This window comes from Saccopteryx leptura, chromosome 3 (assembly GCF_036850995.1).
Source record: "Saccopteryx leptura isolate mSacLep1 chromosome 3, mSacLep1_pri_phased_curated, whole genome shotgun sequence".
In the NCBI taxonomy this organism is placed as follows: domain Eukaryota; kingdom Metazoa; phylum Chordata; class Mammalia; order Chiroptera; family Emballonuridae; genus Saccopteryx; species Saccopteryx leptura.
In genome coordinates this window covers 136267087-136291748 of record NC_089505.1, presented here as the reverse complement: position 1 = coordinate 136291748, position 24662 = coordinate 136267087, and the positions used below count along the sequence as shown (strand labels likewise).

At 36.7% G+C, this 24662-nt stretch overlaps 1 protein-coding gene across 2 annotated transcripts in view; it reads left to right on the top strand.

Annotated features, from left to right (window-relative positions):
• DOCK7 (dedicator of cytokinesis 7) overlaps nucleotides 1-24662 on the top strand; it is a 242981-nt gene that overhangs the window by 65034 nt on the left and 153285 nt on the right. For both annotated transcript variants that reach the window (XM_066376450.1, XM_066376451.1), the window contains exons 12-14: nucleotides 6879-7021; nucleotides 13370-13463; nucleotides 14678-14840. In XM_066376450.1, the coding sequence (XP_066232547.1) occupies nucleotides 6879-7021; nucleotides 13370-13463; nucleotides 14678-14840 (400 nt within the window). The remainder of the gene's footprint in view (nucleotides 1-6878; nucleotides 7022-13369; nucleotides 13464-14677; nucleotides 14841-24662) is intronic.

Genomic DNA, 24662 nt, shown 5'->3' with positions numbered 1-24662 from the left:
ATTTCCTTTTTTTAAAATTTCCAAATAATAGTCCATTGGATGAATATACCACATTTTACTTATCTGTTCATGGACATTTGGCTTGCTTCAACTTTTTGGTTATTATTAATACAGTGGTCCCTCGTCTATGCGGGAGTTAGGTTCCAGAATCCCCCACGACAGTCAAAAATTTGTGAAGTAGTGACCTTATATTTATTTTATTATTTATATATACAGAACACAGTGCTCTGGTTGGTCGCCTCCCATCCATCAGCCAATAGTGTGCCATGTACACATGGGCAAACTAGCTCAAGGAGAAGCAGCCATAGCTGTGGTTTCCATATGTGTGAGTCTTTGTCTACTCATCTTCTGTATGCTATGTATTTTATTTCAATTTAATATGTTTTAATTAATATTTTTATATATTTAAAAAAAATTTAGGCTAGTAAATGCTTATTTTACTGCAAAAATAATTAAAAAATAAATATATAAAAATAACTATATACTGCAAAATCCCTCAATAGAGCGAAAAATCCACGATACAAAATTAGATATATATCTTCAATTTAAACATCTGCGATACAGTGAGACCACAAAAAGTGAACTGTGGTATGGCGATATAGTGATAATGCTGACATATGTTTTTATTTTTCTGGGTTATATAGTTAGAAATGAAATTACTGGGTCATATGATAATTCTATGTTTACCCTATTGAAAGGGCAAGAGTGTTTTCCAATGTGGCTGTACCATTTAAAAATTCTACCAACATTGGCCTGACCAGTGGTGGTGCAGTGGATAGAGGGACGCTGAGGTCCTAGGTTTTAAACCTGGGACGCTGAGGTCCTAGGTTTAAAACCCTGAGGTCATTGTCTTGAGCAAGAGGCCACTGGCTTGGCTGTATCCCCCAGGTCAAGTATGAGAAGCAATCAATGAACAACTAAAGTGCTGCAACTATGAGTTGATGCCTCTCATCTGTCTCCATCTCTCTCTCTTTCTTCCGCTTAAAAAAAAAAATTCTACCAACATTGTATGAAGGTTCCAGTTTCCCCATATTTTGTTAACACTTTATCTGTCCTGTGATATTAGCCCTTCTACTGCAGATGAAGTAGTGTTTTATTGTTGTTGGACATGCCTTTTGTGTGCTTTGGCTACTTTTGTATCTTCTTTGGAGATATATGTAGTCATATTTTTTGCCCATTTTTAATGGCTTTTTTTTTCTTCTTTTTTCCAAATGAGAGGAGGGGAGATAGAGGGACAGACACCTGCTTGAGCCCCAGCTGGAATCCATCCAGCAACCGCTGTCCAGGACTGATGCTATGCCCAATGGCCATGCTTGCAACAGAGTTATTATTAGTGCCTGAGGCCAAGGCTCCATGGAGCCATCCTCAATGCCTGGGCCTCATGTGCTTAAAACAATTGAACCATGGCTGTGGAAGGAGAAGAGAGAGAGAGGGAAAGGGGAGGGGTGGAGAAGCAGATGGTCACTTCTCCTGTGTGCCCTGACTAGTAATTGAACCTGGGACATCCACACACTGGGCTGAAGCTCTATCACTGAGCCAACTAGCCAGGGCCTAATAGCTTTTTTTTTTTCGTCTTGTATTTATAATGCTTATTTCTTAAGTGGCTTTTTTGTATTCTTATCATTTAGTTGTACAAGTTCTTTATAATATGGCTACAAATCCCTTGTTTAATAAAGAATTTGAAAATATTTTCTCCCAGTTTATGGGTTCTATTTTTATTCTCTTTATGGTACTTTTTGTAGCATAATTTAATTTTTGATGAAATTCAGTTTATCTCTTTTGTCTTTTGTTGGTTGTATTTTTTGGTGTCGTATCTAGGAAAGCATTACCTAATCCAAGATCAAGATTTACTTGCATGGGTTTATCTAAGAGTTTTACAGGTATAGCTCTTCTGTTTAGGTATACTCCATTTTGAGTTAATATATGTACCTGGTGAAGGTAAAAGGTCCAACTTCATTCTTTTTATGAAGATAGTTGTTCCAACATCATTTATTGAAAAGACTATTGTTCTCCAGTTGAATAGTGTTGGCACTCTTGTTGAAAGTTCAAATGACTGTAGATCAGGGGTCCCAAACTTTTTACCAGGGGGCCAGTTCACTGTCCCTCAGACCGTTGGAGGGCCGGACTATAAAAAAAACTATGAACAAATTCCTATGCACACTGCACATATCTTATTTTAAAGTAAAAAAACAAAATGGGAACAAATACAATATTTAAAATAAAGAACAAGTAAATTTAAATCAACAAACTGACCAGTATTTCAATGGGAACTATGGGCCTGCTTTTGGCTAATGAGATGGTCAATGTCCGGTTCCATATTTGTCACTGCTAGCCCTAACAAGTGATATGACGCGCTTCCGGAGCTGTGAGGCATGCATCCCGCGTCACCGGAAGTAGTACTGTATACGAGCAATGACGCGCTTTGTTCCTCTCACTGACCACCAATGAAAGAGGTGCCCCTTCCGGAAGTGCGGCGGGGGCTGGATAAATGGCCTCAGGGGGCCACAGTTTGGGGACCCCAAATAGATGTATGAGTTTATTTCTGGACTCTCAATTGTATTCCCTTGATTACTTATCTAAGCTTATGCTATTCCTATACTGTCTTTGTTATTTTAGCTTTGCAGTAAGTTTTGAAATTAGGAAGCATAGGTCCTCCAACATTTTTCAATCCTTTTTCAGATTATTTTTGACTATTTTGGGTCCTTATATTTTCTTTTTTTTCTCTGAAAGATTTTTTAAAGTTCCTTTCATTTCTTTTTTATTTTAATTTTTATTTATTTATTTTTAGAGGGAGAGGAGGGGTATAGGAACAGGAAGCATCGACTCCCATATGTGCCTTGACCAGGCAAGCCCAGGGTTTTGAACTGGTGACCTCAGCATTCCAAATCTATGCTTTAACCACTGCGCCACCACAGGTCAGGCCCCTTATATTTTCATATGAAGTTTAGGATCAGCTGTCAATTTCTGTACAAAACAGCTGGAATTTTGGTTGGCATTGCAGTGAATATGTAGATCAATTGCAGGAGCCCTCTTAATATTAAGTCTTGCAATCTATGAACAAAGAATGTTTTCTCATTTATTTCTTAAAATTTTTTCAACAGTGTTTGAGTGTTTGGTATACAAGTCTTGCCCTTTTCTTGTTAGAACTATTCTATTGTTTTTGATGGTACTTTAAATGGATTTTTTTTTGTATTTTTCTGAAGTGAGAAGCAGCAGGGGTGGGGGTGGGGGTGGGGCAGACAGACTCCCGCATGCACTGGACCAGGATCCACCCGGCATGCCCACCAGGGGGTGATGCTCGGGCCCCTCTGAGGTGTTGCTCCACTGCACCCAGAGCCATTCTAGCACCTGAGGCAGAGGCCATGGAGCCATCCTCAGCACCTGGGCCAACTTTGCTCCAATGGAGCCTTGGCTGCAGGAGGGGAAGAGAGGGACAGAGAGGAAGGAGAGGGGGAGGGATGGAGAAGCAGATGGGCACTTCTCCTGTGTGCCCTGGCCGGGAATCAAACCCGGGACTCCTGCACGCCAGGCCGATGCTCTACCACTGAGGCAACCGGCCAGGGTGGCTTGGTCTTTTCTTTATGGTAAATTTATTCATTACTAATTAGATCTCTTGACTTGGTTTAGCTTTATAAATGTCTTCTCTTTCATCTTGAGTCATTACAATACTACTATTTTTTTAGAGATTTGTTCATTTTATCTAAGTTATCTAATTTTTATCTAACATTGACTTACAGGTGTTCATAATATTGAAATTTCTTTTTCTCTCTAAGATCTATAGTGGTGTCCCTGAATTTAGTAATTTTAATCTTTTCTATTTTTTCTTCATTAGTTTAGGAAAAGTTTTAAAATTTTTATCTTTTTGAAGAAACCAGATTTTGATTTTATTGATTTTTTTCTATTTTTCTAGTTTTCATTTTATTTATTTCTACTTAGCTGTTATCTTTTTTTGGTATACTTTCTAATGCTTGCTTTGGGTTTAGTTTTCTTTTTTTAATTTCTTAAGATATAAATAAAGTTAATGATTTGTGATCTTTTTAAAATAGGCATTTTATAGGTATTAATTTCCCTTGAGTATTGCTTTAGTGATCATCTGTATGTGTTGGGATGTTTAGTTTTCATTTTCATACATCTTAAGTATTTTCTAATTTCCCTGGCTGGTTTTTCTTTGACCCATTGGTTATTCAAGAGTATGCTGTTTAATTTCTGCATGTTTATGAATTTACTAAGTTTTATGTTTTATTAATTTATAGTGTAACTCTACTGTTCTTAGAGAACATTTTTTTTTTTTTCAGTCTTTTTAAATTTATTGTGTTTTGTTTTATGGCTAGTATAGGCATAACTTGGAGATACTTCAGGTTCCATTCAGACTACTGCAGTAAAGCAAATATCCCTGTATAACGAGTCACATAAATTATTATTTTTTCATGCATATCAAAGTTATGTTTACACTATAGTCTATTAAGTGTGGAATAGCATTATGTCTAAAAAATGTATATACATATAACTTAATCAAAAATACTTTCTTGCTAACAAATGCTAACCATCATTGGAGCCAGTCTTTTTGCTGGTGAAGAGTTTTGCCTTGATGTTAATGGCTGCTGGCCGATCAGGATGGTGGTTGCTGAAGGTTGGCATATCTGCGGCAATTTCTAAAAATATGACAGCAATGAAGTTTGCCACATTAGTTGATTCTTCCTTTTACTAATAATTGCTCTATATTGTGTGATGCTGTTTGATAGCATTTACCCACAGTAGAATTTCTTTCAGAATTGGAGTCAGTTCTCTTAACCCCTGCTGCTGCTTTATCATCTTAGTTTATGTAATATTTCAAATCCTTTGTTGTCATTTCAACAGTCTTCATAGCATTTTATCAGGAGGAGATTCTGTCTCAAGAAACCACTTTCTTTGCTAATTCATAAGAAGAAATTTCTCATCTGATCAAATTTTATTGTGAAATTGCCACAGTGCAGTCACATCTTCAGGCTCCACTTTAATTCTAGTTCTTGCTGTTTACATCTGCAGTTACTTCCTCTAGTGAAGTCTTGAACCCCTCAAGGTCGTCCATGAGAGTTGGAGTTAACTTCTTCCAAACACCTGTTAATGTTAATATTTTGAGCTCTTCTAATTAAATCACAAATGTCTTAATGGCATCTAGAATGTTGAATCGTTTCCATGAAGTCTTCAATTTACTTGTCCAGATGCATCAGAGGAATCACTAACCGTGGCAGCTATATCTTCACGAAATGTATTTTTTAACTATTAAGACTGGAAACTTGAAATTACTTCTTGATCCATGGGCCCAAAGATCGGAATGGATGTTGTGTTAGCAGGCATGGAAACAATATTAATGTTGTACATCTTCATTAGAGCTCAAGGGTAACCAGGTACATTGTCAGTGAGAGGTAATATTTTGAAAGGAATCTTTTTTCTGAGCAATAGTGCTTAACAGTGAGCTTAAAATATTCAGTAAATCATGTTGTAAACAGATGTGCTATCACCCAGGCTGTGTTTTTCCATTTATAAAGCACAAACAGAGTCGATTTACTATAATTGTTAAGGGCTCTAGGACTGGTAAAAGCATTGACTTCAACTTAAAATCGCCAGCTGCACTATCTAGCCCTTAACAGGAGAATGAGCTTTTAAAACTTTGAAGCCAGGCATTAACTTCTCTCTAGCTATAAAAGTCCTAGATAGTATCTTCTTCTAAAATAAGGCTGTTTTTTCCCTGGCCAGATAGTTCAGTTGGTTAGAAACACAGAAGTAGCAGGTTCGATCGTGGTCAGGGCATATGCGGGAACAGCCTAATGTTTCTCTCTCTCTCTCTCTCTCCTTCTCTCTCTCTCTCTCTCTCTCTCCCCCCTCCCTCATCCCCCTCTCTCTCTCCCTCCCACCCTCCCCCTTCCTCTCTAAAAAGAAGTAAAAATAAACATTAAAAATAATAAGGCTGCTTTGTCTACATTGAAAGTCTGTTGTTCAGTGTAGTAACCTTCATTAATTTTCTTAGCTAGATCTCTTGGACGACTTGCTGCAGCTTCTACATTAGCATTTGCTGCTTCACCTTGCACTTTCTTTTATGGTATGAGGATGGCTTCTTTCCTTAAACATTATGAACCAGCCTGTGTTAGCTTCAGACTCTTCATCTGCAACTTTCTCACCTCTCTCATCTTTCATATAATTGAAACTTTGATGGAAGAGAATGTTGTGGCTGGTTTGATCCAGACTATTGGAACTTTCTCCATATCAACAATAAAGCTGTTTTGCTTTCTTAAGAATTTTTTGTGTGTTCACTGGAGTAGCACTTTTAGTTTCCTCTAAGAACTTTTCCTTTGCGTTCACAACTTGGCCAACTGGTACAAGAAGCCTAGCTTTCAGCATATCTTGGCTTTTGACATTCCTTCCTTACTAAGCTTAATCATTTCTAGCTTTTGACTTAAAGTGAGAGACATACAACTCTTCCTTTCACTTGAACACTTAGAGGCCATTGTAGGGTTATCATTTGGCCAATTTCATTATTGTTGTGTCTCAGGAAATTGGGAGGCCCTGAGGGAGAGAGATAGGGGAATGACTGCTGGTGGAGCAGTCAGAATACACACAATATTTATTGTTTGCCTTACATGACTGTGGTTTGTGGTGCCCCAAAACAGTTAAAGTAGTAACATCAGAGATCACTGATCACAGATCACCATAACAAATATAATCACAATGAAAAAGTTTAAAATATTCTGACAATTACCAAAATGAGACACAGAGAAAAATTGAGCAAATGCTGTGTGAAAAATGGTGCCAGTAGACTTTTCAACTTTTGTGGATAAGCTGCTTTAAAACAAACTTTAAGTATTACAAAAATGAATATCTTATTTTTCTTTCCTTGGTAGAACGAAAAGGATCTTGGTCAGAGAGGAGGAATTCTAGTATTGTTGGCAGACGATCACTTGAAAGGACAACAAGTGGAGATGATGCTTGTAACTTGACCAGTTTTCGACCTGCTACGCTCACAGTGACGAATTTTTTTAAGCAGGTATTGTTCTGTCATGTAGGAATTCTAGGGGGCTATTTGTCCGTAAATTTCTTTTGTTTCAGAAAAATTGTGACTATTTTCTTTTATTTTAGAAGATTTTATTTTTTCATTTTAGAGAGGGGACAGAGAGAGAGAAGAGAGAGAGAGAGAAGGGGCAGGGAGGAGCAGAAAGAATCAACTCCCATATGTGTCTTGACCAGGCAAGCCCAGGGTTTTGAACTGGTGACCTCAGCATTACAGGTCGAAGCTTTATCCACTGGCCACCACAGGTCAGGCCAGAAAAATCGTGATTGTATATGTACATGTAGTACATGTGATTTTAAGACATTGAAACCAAACTTTAAGAATAAAAATAAAAAAGAATAAAAAAATAGTTATATATCTGTTGTTTTATTGTTTTTAAATATTGACATTGACTAATAATACATTAGAATCAATCCTCCACATTTATATTCTATTTCTTAATTGTAATAGTTTAACTTTTCTTAAACATTAATAGTTTGTGGATTTTCTTAGAGTGATTGTGTGGTCATATCTGTCCTCCCATCCCAACTTTCTTTTTTGACCTAACCTATCACATCCATGGTACATAAAATAAAATTTTCAAGTCATAGTGGTACATCTCTGTGCCAAAATGCCATTGTTATTTTTATAGGTGAATTTATAAGTCCAACAAGTTCTTAAAGATATTTTATTCTTTGCAACTATGTTCCCTACACTTTAAATCATGAATCAAATCAGTATTTTCCAGATGCTGGTCATGACCCATTAATGGTAATAGAAATGTAGTATATAGCACCAGTTTAAAAAAAACCAATAGAATAAAAATATAATAATGCTTCAGTGAGCTTTATTCCCTAACGTTTTTGTGAGTGTATGCGCATAATGGATTTTTTTTTTTAATTTTTTATTTATTTTTAAATTTATTAAATTTAATGCAGTGACATTGATAAATCAGGGTACATATGTTGAGAGAAAACATCTCCAGATTATTTTGACATTTGATTGTGCTGTATACCCCTCTCCCAAAGTCAAATTGTCTTCTGTCACTTTCTATCTGGTTTTCTTTGTGCCCCTTCCCTCCCCCACCCCCTCTCTCCTTCCTCGCCCCATCCCCCCTCCCCCCATCCCCCATCCCCATTGCCATCACATTCTTGTTCATGTCTCTGAGTCTCATTTTTATATCCCATCTATGTATGGATTCATATAGTTCTTAGTTTTTTTCTGATTTACTTATTTCACTCCGTATAATGTTATCAAGGTCCATCCATGTTATTGTAAATGATCCGATGTCATCATTTCTTATGGCTGAGTAGTATTTCATAGTATATATGTACCAAAGCTTTTTTATCCACTCGTCCTCTGACGGACACTTGGGCTGTTTCCAGATCTTCGCTATTGTAAACAATGCTGCCACAAACATGGGGGTGCATTTCTCCTTTTGGAGCTGTTCTATGGTGTTCTTGGGGTATATTCCTAACAGTGGGATAGTTGGGTCAAAAGGCAGTTCGATTTTTAGTTTTTTGAGGAATCTCCATACTGTTTTCCACAGTGGCTGCACCAGTCTGCATTCCCACCAGCAGTGTAGGAGGGTTCCCTTTTCTCCACATCCTCGCCAGCACTTATTGTGTGTTGTTTTGTTGATGAGCGCCATTCTGGCTGGTGTGAGGTGATATCTCATTGTGGTTTTAATTTGCATTTCTCTAATGATTAGTGATGTTGAGCATTTTTTCATATGCCTATTGGCCATCTGTATGGCCTCTTTGGAGAAGTGTCTATTCATTTCTTTTTCCCATTTTTGGATTGGATTTTTTGTCTTCCTGGTGTTGAGATTTACAAGTTCTTTATAAATTTTGGTTATTAACCCCTTATCAGACGTATTGTCAAATATGTTCTCCCATTGTGTAGTTTGTCTTTTTATTCTGTTCTTGTTGTCTTTAGCTGTGCAAAAGCTTTTTAGTTTGATATAGTCCCATTTGTTTATCCTGTCTTTTATTTCACTTCCCCGTGGAGATAAATCAGCAAATATATTGCTCCAAGAGATGTCGGAGAGCTTACTGCCTGTGTTTTCTTCTAAGATGCTTATGGTTTCACAGCCTACATTTAAGTCTTTTATCCATTTTGAGTTTATTTTTGTGAGTGGTGTAAGCTGGTGATCTAGTTTCATTTTTTTGCAGGTAGCTGTCCAATTTTCCCAACACCATTTGTTAAAGAGACTGTCTTGACTCCATTGTATTTCCTTACCTCCTTTGTCAAATATCAGTTGTCCATAGAACTGTGGGTTTATTTCTGGGTTCTCTGTTCTGTTCCATTGATCTATATGCCTGTTCTTATGCCAGTACCAGGCTGTTTTGAGTACAATGGCCTTGTAGTATAACTTGATATCAGGAAGTGTGATACCTCACACTTTATTCTTCTTTTTTAAGATTGCTGAGGCTATTCGTGTTCTTTTTTGGTTCCATATAAATTTTTGGAATATGTGATCTATATCTTTGAAGTATGTCATTGGTATTTTAATTGGCATTGCATTGAATTTATAGATTGCTTTGGGTAATATAGACATTTTAATGATGTTTATTCTTCCTAACCATGAGCATGGTATATGCTTCCACTTGTTTGTATCTTCCTTGATTTCTTTTATCAATGCTTTGTAATTTTCCGAGTACAAGTCTTTAGTCTCCTTGGTTAAGTTTACTCCTAGGTACTTTATTTTTTTGGTTGTAATAGTGAAGGGGATTGTTTCCTTAATTTCTCTTTCTGACTGTTCATTGTTGGCGTATAAAAATGCCTCTGATTTCTGAGTATTGATTTTATATATATGACCCATTAATGGTAACAGAAATGTAGTATATAGCACTAGTTTAAAAAAAACCAATAGAATAAAAATATAACAATGCTTCAGTGAGCTTTATTCCCTAATGCGCATAATGGATTTTGATGTAAAATAAATTTTATACTGCAAACCAAGATCAGAAAATTTTGAAAGCCTTTGTGTTGGGAAACCAGATGACCAGAACCACATAAGAATGGAGGAGAATTTGTATTAGTGTGACACACTGGAGAAGACCTGTGTTTTAGAGAAGATTAAAGGAAAATGTTAATTACTGTCTCAAAATTTCTCCAGTTGAGATGTTATTCTAAATGGAAGAAATCCTGGCCTACCTTGTAACTTGAGAGGGCAAGATTTTAGGGAAGGATGTGCCATGAATAGAGGGCTAGCAATTTGCCTGAAGCCCCTTTCACACTTATATGTCAATAGCATTCTTAGGCAGCTGCTCTGAGAGCCTTAGATGGAAAATAAAGCAGGTAAGAAGTATTTGAAGTGATAAGAGTCTTTTTATTATGGACTGCAGTCAAGAAAGACTCTATCAGGCGTCCCCAAACTGCATGCCTGTCGCATGCAGGCCCCTGAGGCCATTTATCCGGCTCCCCACCGCACTTCCGGAAGGGCCACCTCTTTCATTGGTGGTCAGTGAGAGGAGCACTGTATGTGGCAGCCCTCCAACTGTCTGAGGGACAGTGAACTGGCCCCCTGTGTAAAAAGTTTGGGGACCCCTGCAAGGCCACAGTGTTAGTTACTTGGATGAAGTGATTGCCAAGTACTGCCATGGAAACGGAGCTATAGATTTATCTGATAATAATGACACAGCCTTGCAGCTACGACATTTTTCTGTTTACTTCTTTAGCTGCTCCATCACTTCTGCTACAACCACAGCTCTTTTTTCATTTCTTCAGCTGTTTTATCAATGAACTGGTATTATAAACTCAGATCAACAAGTCATTCGTCCACCTATCCACCTATTTATTCAAATTATATTTTTTGAGCATTCATCATGTCCTGAGCATCAGTTTTCCCTCTTACTTATTTATCCAACAAATATTTTTTGAGCACTCACCATGTACTGGAGACTGGTAACTGGAAACTAGCACAAAGTGATTATAAAAACTTAGAAATGAAAAATTGCTCAAGACAGAGCAATGGAAAGCATTTTATACACTTGACTTTGTAGAGCTCTATAATTTTTAAACTATAAGTATGTATAACTTTTATAAGTGTTTTTTAAATTGTTAGAATATTATACATGAAGCAAATGCAAATTCTGTAATAAGCAAAGATTATAATTTTAATAAAGTAGAACAGGTACAAGTTTCTCCTAAATGAGATGCAGAAGGCAGGTTTTTTTTAATTGATGAGCAGTTATTATCCACAATTGGAATAATCATTGTTTATATGCAGATTTAAAATGTGACAAACTAAAATTATTAGAACTACACAGAGACTTAAAAATAAAATCAAATTCACACATTAGTTTTAAAGGCATTTGTTCTATTTATTAAAATGTGCATAATTTTATTGCTTCAGGATTACATAACAGTAAACATGCAGTGTGGAGAAAGCTGTCAGCTTGGCTCATTCACATGTTTGAGGTTGACTGGGGTCAGCGGGGCTAGACTGACTTCTGCTGGGAAGACAAAAATGACTCATACTTCTTCATGTTTTTCAACTTGTACACTCATCATCTAGCAGGCAAGCTTGGTCATGTTCTCATAACAGTGGCAGAAGTTCAAGAGGGAGGGTAAGCTCACTTGTGCAAGTGTTTTTCAAGTTTCTGCATTTCCTTTGCTTATTGGCCAAAGCAAGTCACATGGCCAAGCCGTGGGAGAGAATTAATACCCCACGTAAGTAACAAAAGGTTATGGAGTCAGTTAGGGAGTAAATAAATAATGGAGGTCAGTAATGTAATCAGTTCAACACATGAAGAAGACAAATAATTGTATCTAGAGATAATCTTAATGTATTATAAATAAGGACCATTAAAGATCTATACAGGGTGGGGCAAAAGTAGTCTACAGTTGTTCATGTGGATAATAATATAATAATAAATAATACAAGAATAAACTTTGTGTTTCATGTACTCCCAACTGTAAATCTAATTTTGCCCCACCCTGTATTAATTCTGTATTCAAAAGGAGAGAATATATAATACTTTTTTTTTTAGCAACCAATGGAACATTTACAATACTTAATTATATATTATATTACTGAAAAAGTTTTCATAAAGTCAAATCTGATAACTATAACTCAGTAAAACTAAAAACTATTTATAAAAGTATTAACAAAAATCTCCAACCTCTTAGAAATTAAAAAATCACTAGGTAATAGGATAAAAGATAATTCTATACCCTGTTCAGAATATAGTAGTGAGCAAATGGTATATTGCTCAAGGTGCTCTCACAGTAATAAAGTAACCTTAAGTATATTTATTTATCAAATAATATAAAAAGACAATATATGAACTATGTATTAAAACACTAAGATGTCAAATATAGGAGCTTGGATTAATAAAATCTAAAGACTAACTCTTGAATAAAACAGTAAACTCCCTGCCTATTTTATTTGCAAAAATTACATTAAATCGAAAATTTTGTATTAATTAAATATGGTTTTGTTTTGTTTGTCTATTTTCCTATGACTGAGGTCTTCCCTCCCCTTTCTTTTTCAAGTGAGAGGGGAGACAGAGACAGACTCCTGCATGCGCCTCGACCAGGATCCACTTGGTGATCCCCGTCTGAGGCCAATGCTCTGCCCATCTTGGGCCATGCTTGCAACTGAGCTATTTTTAGCACTGAGGCAGAACACCTGGAATCCTCAGCACTTAGGGCCAAGGCGCTCCAACCAATCTAGCCATGGCTGCGGGAAGGGAAGAGAGAGAGTGAGAGAGAGAAAGGGGAGGGTTGGAGAAATAGATTGTCGCTTCTCCTGTGTGCCCTGACTAGGAATCGAACCCTGGACATCTGCACAATGGGCTGATGTTCTACCACTGAGCCAACCAGCCAGGAGAGTGACTGAGGTGTTTTTAGAGTTTACTTTCTGATCTAAGTATCAAGATAGTTGTACTTTTTTTCAAAGGTAGTTTTTGTTCTTTTTTAAATTTAGTCAATGCTGTATATTTTGCATTTGAGAAATTTGTTGATGTAAAGTTGAAAAGACAAATATAAACTCAAGTGTAATAAGTTTCTGATTGTCATATATGTATGCCTCTTTTTATATCTATGTTCTTATTTTTTATCCTTTTCATTTAATTTGTATTGTTTTTCCATACTCTTGTAATACCTTATAGACAATGGGCTATAAATTTATAAAATTTAAAAACAGCAGATAGCAGTATTATAACTTTTAATAAAATTTGAAAACATGAAAAAGGAAATAGCATATTGATTTTTTATCATATTTTATTTTTCATTCTGGTTAAATTGAAAGAGGAAGGGCAGGATTATTAACAGGCAATATTTTTAATCTACTATATATGTTTTATCAAATAACTTTTTCTTTCTTTTTAAAATTAGGAAGGAGACCGCTTAAGTGATGAAGATCTGTACAAATTCCTTGCTGATATGAGAAGGCCGTCTTCTGTTTTACGGAGACTAAGACCAATTACAGGTATTCAAAATTTTTAAGTAGAAATGATTATAACGTATCACAAATATAGTGTATTGTTTAAAATTACAGCTAGTGCTCGACTTACGACCACGATTGGTTCCGACAGACCAGTTGTAACACGATTTGGTTGTAAGTTGAGTAGGCTGTATGTACAGTACTGTGAACTGATGTTATAAAAATCTTTAAGTCATATTTTATAATTTTCTTTCATTATTGTTATATATCATATATCATAATTTTCTTTGTTCATTTTATGCCATTTGTATCATCTCTACATAATTTTGTTTCTTATTTTTACATTCGTCAGGTTTAAGTAAAACACTGCATTACCAGTACAGCTGGTTTAATATTTGCAAAGACAATTTCCTCTTGGTAGACATCTTGGGAGGGGTTTGATGAAAAATATCCAAGACACAAAACACAAATTGCTGTACTGAGTCTGGGATAACAGTTGAAATGGTGCACGCAGAGATGGTAGTGCTGCCGGAAGCTGGTCCACACTGTCGTACACCCAGCTGGGCTACGCTTGTGCTGCCAGATGCAGAGTAGTCGTGGCTAGCGATTGTGATTGTAAAGTTGAATGGTCGTAAGTTGTATAGGTCATAAGTCGATCAATATTTGTATGGGTTTTTATTTTTCACTTATCTGGCTCAGCTGTCTTTCTGTGCTCAGTGCCTGTCAGTCCTCTTCACCTCATTCTACTCTCATGTGGTCTGATAGTGGGTGCAGAGATTCAGCACCTTTGATAATTTGAGTACTGAATGAGACTGGTGGATAATATTATGGCTTAAAATTATTTTCTAGAGGGAAAAAATACATGAAGTCATAAAATTTAGAAACTGATTCATGTTATGATTAGAGCAAATCATTCTAGAGTAAAACTATTTTTAAGCCTACTAAGTTTAAATTAAATATTTAACCTTTGAAATGTCAGCTTGTTCCTGTGCTAGATTTCTCTCTGTAATTTTTTCTCTTTTTTACTCATTCATTCATTCATTCATTCAGTATTTTACATGTGTTTATGTCTGTCTGGGTAATTTATACTTGTGAGACTTGCTAAAATGAAGTAATTTAGAGGACTGAAATGATAGTAATTTTGGTTTCTTTCCAGACTTCATGCAAAAACAGGATCTGATGTCTTCCAAAAACATTTTTTACATGAAGGTTTTATTTATTATGTTTGCATTGTTTTTATAATATATTTTTATATGTAGCTCAGCTGAAGATAGACATTTCTCCGGCACCTGACAATCCTCATTATTGCCTAACGCCAGAGCTGCTTCAGGTGAAGCTTTACCCTGACAGCAGAGTTAGACCGACCAGAGAAATTCTGGAGTTTCCTGCCAGGGATGTCTATGTTCCAAACACTACTTACAGGTAATACACTTTAATGTGGGAGGATTTTGAAATAAGATACTGTGTATTCTAATATTAAAGTAAACTAGAATGAAACTCTACAAAAATATTTTGTAGCTTTGTTATATTCTATTTCTTATCACTGGATTTTGTAGTAAAAGCTGCAATGTATTAAGCTCTTCCTATATGGCAGGTATAATGTTAAATTTTTTATATACATTATGTTATTTAATTTTTATAACTTGAGGTAGGTGTTACCTTCATTTTAGAAGTGAATAAAAGAGGGACAAACATAAGGTGATGGGAAATAATTTGACTTTGAGTGATGGTATACAACATAATAGTTCAAATGCTATAGAAATGTTTACCTGAAACCTGTGTACTCTTATTGATCAATGTCACCCTGTTAAATTTAATTCTGAAATAAAATTTAAAAGAGAAGTGAATAAACTGAAGAATAGAGAGATTAAGTATAGTTGAGTACAGTGAATTCCTAGTTCTTATATATTATCAAAAGTTCTTATTAGCAGAATCTAGCATTACATATCAATCAAATTTATGTGCCTACACCATGTTCTAACACTCAACAGTATTTGAAGAATATTCACTAGGTTAATACTTGACATAAGGTTGTTGGATAGGATTTTGAGGCAGAATACTGCATAACCCCTGGGGTAACATTTACATACACTTTTTATGAATGATGTTCCCCACATTGTAAATGCTGAGACCGTGACTCAGTTGTCTGTTGGAATCTAACAGGGCATCTCAGACATAAGATTCTAACTCGACTTTCCCATCTTAGCATATTTCACCACCATTTACCCAGTTCCTGAGGTCAAAATTTGGGGAATCAAAATTTCTCTCTTTTTTTTTAACTCCTCACATTTATTCCTCCAACAAGTTTTATAGGATGTACTTTCAAAATTTATCCTAAATTTAGTATTTTTTATGTCTTCCACCTTTAAAACTCAAGTCTAAGTCACCATCTAGATCAGCATTGTCAAATAGAAATATAATGGGAACCATATTTATAATTTAAAATTTTTATGTGTTCTAAAAAAAAACAAAAAGAAACAAAATTTTAATTATATGTTGTTTAACCCAATATGCCCCAACTGTTATCATTTTTACATGTAATAAATGTAAAAAAAACATTGAAATAGTTTATTTTTCTTATCTCAAAATCCCAATTCAGATGAGCCACATTTTAAATGCTTAAGAGCCACATGGGGCTGGAGACTATCGTATTAGATAGCTGCTGATCTTGAATTCTGTTGTACCTTTTTAATGATCATTCATTCCTTTGTCTAAAACCCTCTATAGCTTCTATTAGAAGCAAAAAAAAAAAAGAATTTTTTTTTGTAATAGTTTATCATGTGCGGAGGACCCGGGTTCGATTCCCGGCCAGGGCACACAGGAGAAGCGCCCATTTGCTTCTCCACCCCTCCGCCGCGCTTTCCTCTCTGTCTCTCTCTTCCCCTCCCGCAGCCAAGGCTCCATTGGAGCAAAGATGGCCCGGGCGCTGGGGATGGCTCTGTGGCCTCTGCCTCAGGCGCTAGAGTGGCTCTGGTCGCAACATGGCGACGCCCAGGATGGGCAGAGCATCGCCCCCTGGTGGGCGTGCCGGGTGGATCCCGGTCGGGCGCATGCGGGAGTCTGTCTGACTGTCTCTCCCTGTTTCCAGCTTCAGAAAAATGAAAAAAAAAAAATAGTTTATCAGACTTTACATATCTGGCTTCTGCATTTTTTAAACTTCATATCCTATTAATCTCTGCTTTGCTTATTTTATTTCAGCCTCAATATCCTCTTTGTTTATCCTTGAGCAAACAAAATTGAGTCCTGCCTAAGGTTTTTCTATTTGTTCTTTCCTTTGCCTGTCATGTTTTCGCCAGATCTCCACATGGCTTGGTTCCTTTTTCAGACATATATCTGCTTAAAAGTTACTTCCTAGAGAGGCTTACTCTCACCACCCTACCTGAAACAATCCCCTGCTTCTCTCCTTGAGCTCTTTACCATCTTTGTATTTCTCATCATCTGGCATATTACAACATGTAGTCACGTGATCATTTTTTGTCTTTTTCATTAGAATGTAATTACTGAAAAGGCCAGAGACCTGTCTATTTTGCTTATTACTATTTTATCTTCAACATCTAGAATATTGTGTTAACATACAGAAAGCACATAATAATTATTCAAAGAACTAAGAAATTGGAAACTATACACTGGTCTGAGGATGGGATGTAACATCTACATATATGGTGTGATTTCTGACTCCACTCTTTACTATTTGGGTGACTTAGGACAAGTTACTTAATTTATTGGCTCCTCAATTTTCTTGTTAATAAAACATGAGATAATAACCTGTCTTCTCTTGTGAGAGTACAGAGCACAGAGCATTGCCAAAAATTGGCACCTAGTGTGACTCATATTCCTAGAAGATAGGCTAGAGAAATACATACTGCTTTTAAAAGAAACAAAGTAATACAGTCTGCTATGTGTGGAATAAATAAATAATAATATAATTCAAGACTTGTATTCACTCTACCTCTATCTAGTGTAAGAATCTCGTCTAGAGCATCCCTAGTTTGTGGTTGTCTATCTTGCCTCTGCTTGGATTATTTCAAAAACAGAGAAAATGTTAAATTGGGGACTTTGAGTACTCTTTTTTTTTTCATTTTCCTATTTATCTTTGTTATTTATTACATATTAATATATTTAAAAGATTTATATGCACATTCTTAAAGTACATATAGTGCTATAAGACTTAAAATGAAAAACAGAGGTCCTATTTACCATTATCCTGGAAATCCTTTTTATATTTCTTTTATAATGGAATTCTTATTTCAGATATTTTCTTTCTTGGTTTACTCATTTCTCTGAGAGCCTTCAGTATCTTCCTAAAACAGGGCATATGTGGGTAAATTTTTTGAGACGTTTTATATCTGACAATATATTTTACCCCTACTCCAGAATTGTTAGTTTGGCTGGATACAGTATTCTTAATTGTAAATCATTTTCTGTCATCATTTTGAAAACATACACAATTATCTTCTGTTTTTAAGTGATGCTTTTGAGTAGTCTGAGATAAGTCTGATTGCTAATTCTTTGTTTGTATCTTATTTTTCTTTTGAATGCTTTTTTTGTGTTGTTTTCTTTAACCCTGGTATTCTGAACTTTGGACTTTGATAAAAAGGCCAACTGTTGGGTCCCTTTTCCATTTTGAAAACTGCTGTGTTGGATGATCACTTGGTAGTACATGCATAAATGCAGTGTTTGGCCCTGACTGGATAGCTTGGTTGGTTAGAATATTGTCCCGATACGAAAGGTTGCAGGTTTGATCCCTGGTAGGGCACATACAGGAACAGACCGATGACAATAAAAAGGAATTTCGATTATTCTATAACAGAAGGAATGAATATATAACAACTAGAAAGCCCAGCGGTCATACGAAATGACCGCTGTTCTAGATATTATAAATTGTAATTAAAATGATTTGTGCAAAGGTGTCTGCTAATTCAAACTGAATTACCCAGGGCAGGTGGCGAGGACGCCCCTTTGCTTAGTGCCCCATGGGGTTTCCCCCTTCTACTTGCTTAATTGCTTAAAGTAGAGTGCAATGAAGGAAACCACTGGTGGTACATTTCTTAAGAGCCACCGCTAGCTCAATAAATAAAGGTGATTTAAATAATAAAATGTTAATTCACATGTCAAAGATCTCTTTGTACACAACATTTCTTGTGTAGATATTTCCATCATTTTTAAGCTCGCCTTGCAGAGTAACATCAATTATTTTTAATTTTACGTCCGTTCTTTCACGAACTCTTGAACAGGCAACATAAAGTTGACCGTGTCCAAATGCAGGCTCAGGTAAAAAAAATGCCAACACGCTTAAGCGTTTGACCCTGAGACTTATTGATGGTCATAGCAAAGGCAAGTTTTACAGGAAATTGTCTACGTCTCAATTGAAACGGCAACCCTGTTTGAGATGGAGCCAAATCAATTCTTGGAATGACATGTATTTCACCTTTAGAGGACCCAGTCAAAGACTTAGCTATTATGACGTTTTTCAATTGGAGAATCTCTAGTCTTGTACCATTGCAAAGACCCTTTCTGGTGTTAAGATTTCTTAACAGCATAATAATTGCTCTAGTCTTTAACCTCAATTTGTGAGGTGGCATGCCAGAAGGCGACAGACTATTTAAAAATTCCGTTGGAAAGTTGTTGGCACTCGCTTTATTATCAGCTACAATGGAATCAACACTTAAATATGTCCTGTCGTTCTCTTCTCTGCCTTTGTTCAAGGGACTCATTTTGTCGAGACAGGCTTTTTTGTCTTGCATCTGAGGCAAGCCTTGTTTCTCTATGCTCATCAGTCTCATTTTGCCGAGAAAGACTCATTTGCTCTGCGACTGAAGCAAGCCTTGTCTTTCTCTGCTCAGTGGTTTCTTTTTGTCGAGAAAGCTGTTTTTGTGCAGCTTTAGCTCCTTTTCTCTCCTCTTCAGTGCTGTATTTTCTAGGAGGCATTCTTAAAAGAAATTACGTTAAGACGTAGTTTTTATGTAAAACAGATGATTGCCAATGCAAACAAATGTTCACCTTCCCCCTGACACGCTCAATTTGCATTCAGCCTTAAATTGTTTCAAAAGCAATGATTGCCAATGCAAACAAATGTTCACCTTCCCCCTGACACGCTCAATTTGCATTCAGCCATGGCAACTTCACCCCATTGGCTAGTACAGTTACGCAAGCAACCAATAAGCTATCGGCGACAAACAGACACTTAAGCCGCATATAATAAAGATACATCTTCGAAATAGGTTTCATAAAGGAGGCAAATAGTAGGTACTCAATAAATACTAGTTAATGAATACATTTTGGATTAATGAATGACTTAGTTGATTTCTGTGAGTTAGGCTTTTAGGAAGTAAAGATACAGCCATGAAAACATGCTGATTTTAGCCCTGCCTGGGTAGCTCAGTTTGTTATAGCATTGTCCTTATATGCCATGGTTGAGGGCTTGATCCCTGGTCAGGGCACATGAAAGTCGACTAATGAATGCATAAATTAAGTGGGACAACAAATCAATGTTCTCTCTAGCTTTCTCACTTGCTCGTTTTCTCTCCCTTCTTCCCTCCCCCCTCTTCTTCCCTCCTTCTTTTCCTCTCTCTATAAATTTTTTTTAAAGCATGCTGGTTTAGGATGAGAGAGAGAGGGAGTAGGTAAATAGATTGTAGAAAAGTAGATAACCCTGAAACAGGAAACTCTGAGTAAAATTCACACTGGTTCCGATTAAACTTCTGGTGTAGAAATTTTGTAATGCATTAGTCTCCCCTTATTAGCAGAGGATATATTCTAATACCCCCCAGAGGATGCCGCAAACCCCTGCAAGTGGCAGACCCTATACAGTAAGTCCTCCCTTAATATTGATGGTTTCTTCAACTTGAAGTGAAATGACATATAACAAAACTGATTTTACCATAGCCTGATTAGTGTCAATAAGTGTCAGGTTCCTACAGTATGTCATCAATTTTATGATGAAATTATATTGAATGAAATGATGTTATTCAAGGACCCGTTATATTATACTATGTTTTTTCTTATATAATATATACATGCATACCTGTTAAAAGAATTTAATTTATAAATTAGTTACAGTAAGAGGCTAACAACAATAATGAATAATAAAATAGAACAATTATAACAATATATTGTAATAAAACTTATATGAATGTGATATCTCTCTCTGTCTCAAAATACCTCATTGGCCTGACCTGTGGTGGCGCAGTGGGATAAAGCATCGACCTGGAACACTGAGGTTGCCAGTTCGAAACCTTGGGCTTGCCTGGTCAAGGCACATATGGGAGTTGATGCTTCCTGCTCCTCCCCTTTCTCTCTCTCCCTCCTTCCCTCTCTCTCTCTCCTCTCTCTCTAAAAATCAATAAAAAAAAAGAAAAACTCATTGTACTGTATTCACACTTCTTGTTATGTGGTGAGATGGTGCAAATGCCTCCATGATGAGATGAAGTGAGGAGAATGAGGTAGGCATTGTGATGTAGTGGTAGGCTCTATTGACCTTCTAACAGTATATCAGAAGGAGAATCATTGAGCCACAGTGATGTTATATATCTTCTACCAACAAATTTAATGCCCTTTCCATCTTATTTAAGCACTTGTCATGCACTGGGGTTGTAACTTTGGCAGTTTTAGTTACAACAGCAAAACTAGCACAAATTTTTATTCTTCACAATTTCATGAGTAGATTGATTTGTTCTTACTGAAGATTTAGCAACCTCAGAATAAGTTGATTTTTCTTTCCTTATTAAACCTAAAACTTTCACCATTCATTTAAAGCAGGGGTCTCAAACTCGCGGCCCGCGGGCCGCATGCGGCCCACAGACTAATCAAACTTCGTGGATTAGTCTGCGGGCCAGTCTGTGGGCCGCACAAAATTGGTGGGCGGGCTGCATGCGGCCCGTGGGCCCGAGTTTGAGACCCCTGATTTAAAGGAAGCACTGTAAGGCTACTCTTTGGCATATCCAATTGCCTGCATCACTACTCTAGTGCTTTGAGACCATTATTAAGCAAAATAAGGGTTATTCTAACACAAGCACTGTGATCTACTACAGTAGATCTGATCACTCTGACAGCCAGTAAGTGATTAATGGGTGTGGAGCATATACAACTTGGCGATGCTAGACAGTGGGATATTCACATTTTGGCAGGATGAAGCAGGACGATGCGAGATTTCATTGTGCTACTCAGGACAGTGCACAATTTAAAACTTGTGAATTGTTTATTTGTGGAACTTTTCATTTAATATTTTTGGACCATGGTTGAGCATGGGTAACTGAAACCGTGGAAAACAAGATTGCAGATAAAAGGTGGAAATTACTGTTAATTCACTAAAATCAAGTAGATTGTCTTTGTTCTTGGAGTTTTATTACTTTTATTCACATTTATTATGTTTGCCAGATTTACTTCTGTCTTTTCTTCATTTGCTAAGTGCCATCTGGGGAGTACAAACAGTAGTGCTGCAAGCTTTCAGAGGAAGGAGCCTCAATTTACTGGATACTTGTGGGAAAAGTGGGATTACCTATACCTTGAAGTATAAAGAAGACCTAGCCAAGCAGAAAGGTCTGGGGAGGCATTATAAACAAATGGAATGGCGTATAGGGGATGTTTAAAAGTAGATAATTTTGATTAGAGCTGAGGGTTTGTGTTGGGTAAAAAATAGTTTAAGAGGTAATAATTTGGCCTGACCAGATGGTGTCACAGTGGATAGAGCATCGGACTGTGACACAGATGACCCAGGTTTGAAACCCCAAGGCTGCCAGCTTGAGCACAGGCTCATCCGACTTGAGTGTGGGCTCACGATCTTGAGCCAGGGTCGCTGGCTTGAGCGTGGGATCATAAACATGACCCCATTGTTGCTGGCTTGAGCCCAAGGTCACTGGCTTGAAGAAGGGGTCACTGACTCTGCTATAGCCCCCCTGTCAAGGCAATCAGTGAACAACTAAAGAGACTAAGGAGCCGCAATGAAGAATTGATGCTTCTTATCTCTCTCCCTTCCTGTCTGTCCTTATCTGCCCCTCTTTGTCTCTCTATCTCTCTGTCTCTCTCTGTCACACACACACACAAAATGAGGCAATTTGGAGTCAGATAATAAAACCTCATGAGTACCTGGAAGAGATTTGAATTTTATTCTGTGGGCATATACACTTTTAATTGGAGTACATGTTCTTGTGAGGGCATAGCTATATGGGACATGGAAGTCCACAGGACAAAAATGACACATCTTCCAGGAACATCACTTTTTGGAAGATTTGGGGAGGAAATAACTTTTTTTTTTAATTCAGTGAGAGGAGAGGAGGCAGAGAGACAGATTCCTGCATGCACCCTGATTGGAATACACCTGGCAGGCCACTAGGGGGTGATGCTCTGCCCATCTGGGGCATTGCTCTATTGCTCAGCAACTAAGCTCTTCTTAGTACCTGAGGCAGAGGCCATGGAGCCATCCTCAGCACGTGGGGTCAACTTGCTCCAATAGAGCCATGGCTGCAAGAGGGAAAGAAAGAGAAACAGAGAGGGGGAGAGAGAGAGAGAGAGAGAGAGAGAGAGAGAAGCGAGAGGGGGAGGGGTGGAGAAGCAGATGGGCACCTCTTCCGTATGCTCTGACCAAGAGTCAAACCTAGGACATCCACACGCCGGGCCAATGCTCTACCACTGAGCCAACCAACCAGTGCAGTAAATAACTATTTTTATATGAAGATAGATTTGTGGAGTAGAAAACATAATTCATGTGCAATTTTAAGGCAAGATTTTAAAATCTAAGATAAAATCCTATTAAAATTCTAAAAGAAATATGTGCTTATTGTATCAAACCATTTAATCCTATGACTGCAATATCTGTAAGGCTGTATTTTCATTATTCTTGGCCATTATACTCTTTTAGTAGTAAATTTGAGCAACACAGGTTGAAGTAGTATACAGCCATTACAAATTTATTTTAAGAAGATTGAGGGGAGATAGACATAAAATCAGGAGCCCAGACAGGAGACTATTTAGAAAATTTTAAGACTCAGGTTAAAGGCAGTCCTTGGTAGGTTTTTGACAGCAGAAATGAGAAATAAACACATCAGATTAATAGACTCTTCAAAAGAAGATTGTAACAGATTTAGTGGCTTAGGATACAGAAGAGGTGGTTTACAAAGTTAAGGGAAAGTTAGAGATGCTTCCCAGGTTTTAAGCTTCTGTGATGGGGAAGCATGGTAGTGCCATTAATGGATATAATGAAGTAAGGAGTAAAGTGGGAGAGGGTAGTAAGGCAGGAAGGACCAGCAGAGGTAGTAAGGCTATGATATATTTGTTATTTGATACATTGAATTTGGGACTATACGATATCAAAAGTAGAAATTGCAGGTAGGCAATGTCAGAAGGGGAATTGGATAGAGAATCGGAAATAACATGCAGATTCAGGAATCTTATTCATGGACAATAAACGAGTCTATGAGAGTAGATGAGTTTCTGAAGGTCAGCATAGAAGAGATGATTGAAGATTGTACATTGGCCCACAATACTAAATCCTGGGAGGGAATAGGACTGTAAAGATGGATTCAAGTCAGGAATTATCTTTGGAAAGTATAATAATATTGTGGGAGCAAATGAAGGTCAAGTGTGAAAGAAGAATATTGTTATTAGTAGTAGAGAGATAAAAGGATATGTGGATGGAGAAAAGGCCTTTAGATTTAATAATTGTGAGTTAGTGGTGAAATTAGAACACTTTTGGCAAAGTAGTGAGGACAGACGGACACAATTTTGTGAATAATAAAGGAAATAAATTCTTTCTCTTTCTCTACCAGAATTATCTCCCAATTTGAGCTTTAAAGGAGAAAAATAACAGTGCTCCCAAAAGAAACAAAATAAAACATATTGTATGAGAATTGTAAGAAATTGAAAAACCAATAGAGGGAAGTAATTGATATATTAAATTAAATTATTTTGCATTTGAAAGCTTTCAATTTTATCTTTTAAAAAGCTGTTTTGGTATTGTGGCTCTAAAAAGTTTGCCTGTGGTTCTGAAAACTAAAACTTATTCTCCCTTATATTCTTTCGTGCTTTTTTGAAATAAAATATTTATGTAGGATACACATAGATCATACATATTTATATATGTCATATATTTTTTATATATGGCATATATATAGGATAACTTGAAATGAATAATGTTGAATATTTATTGACTAAGGTGAGACATTATATAACTTGGGCACTATAGTCTTTAAAAACTGAATTTAATTCACCTGACCTGTGGTGGTGCAGTGGGATAAAGCGTCGACCTGT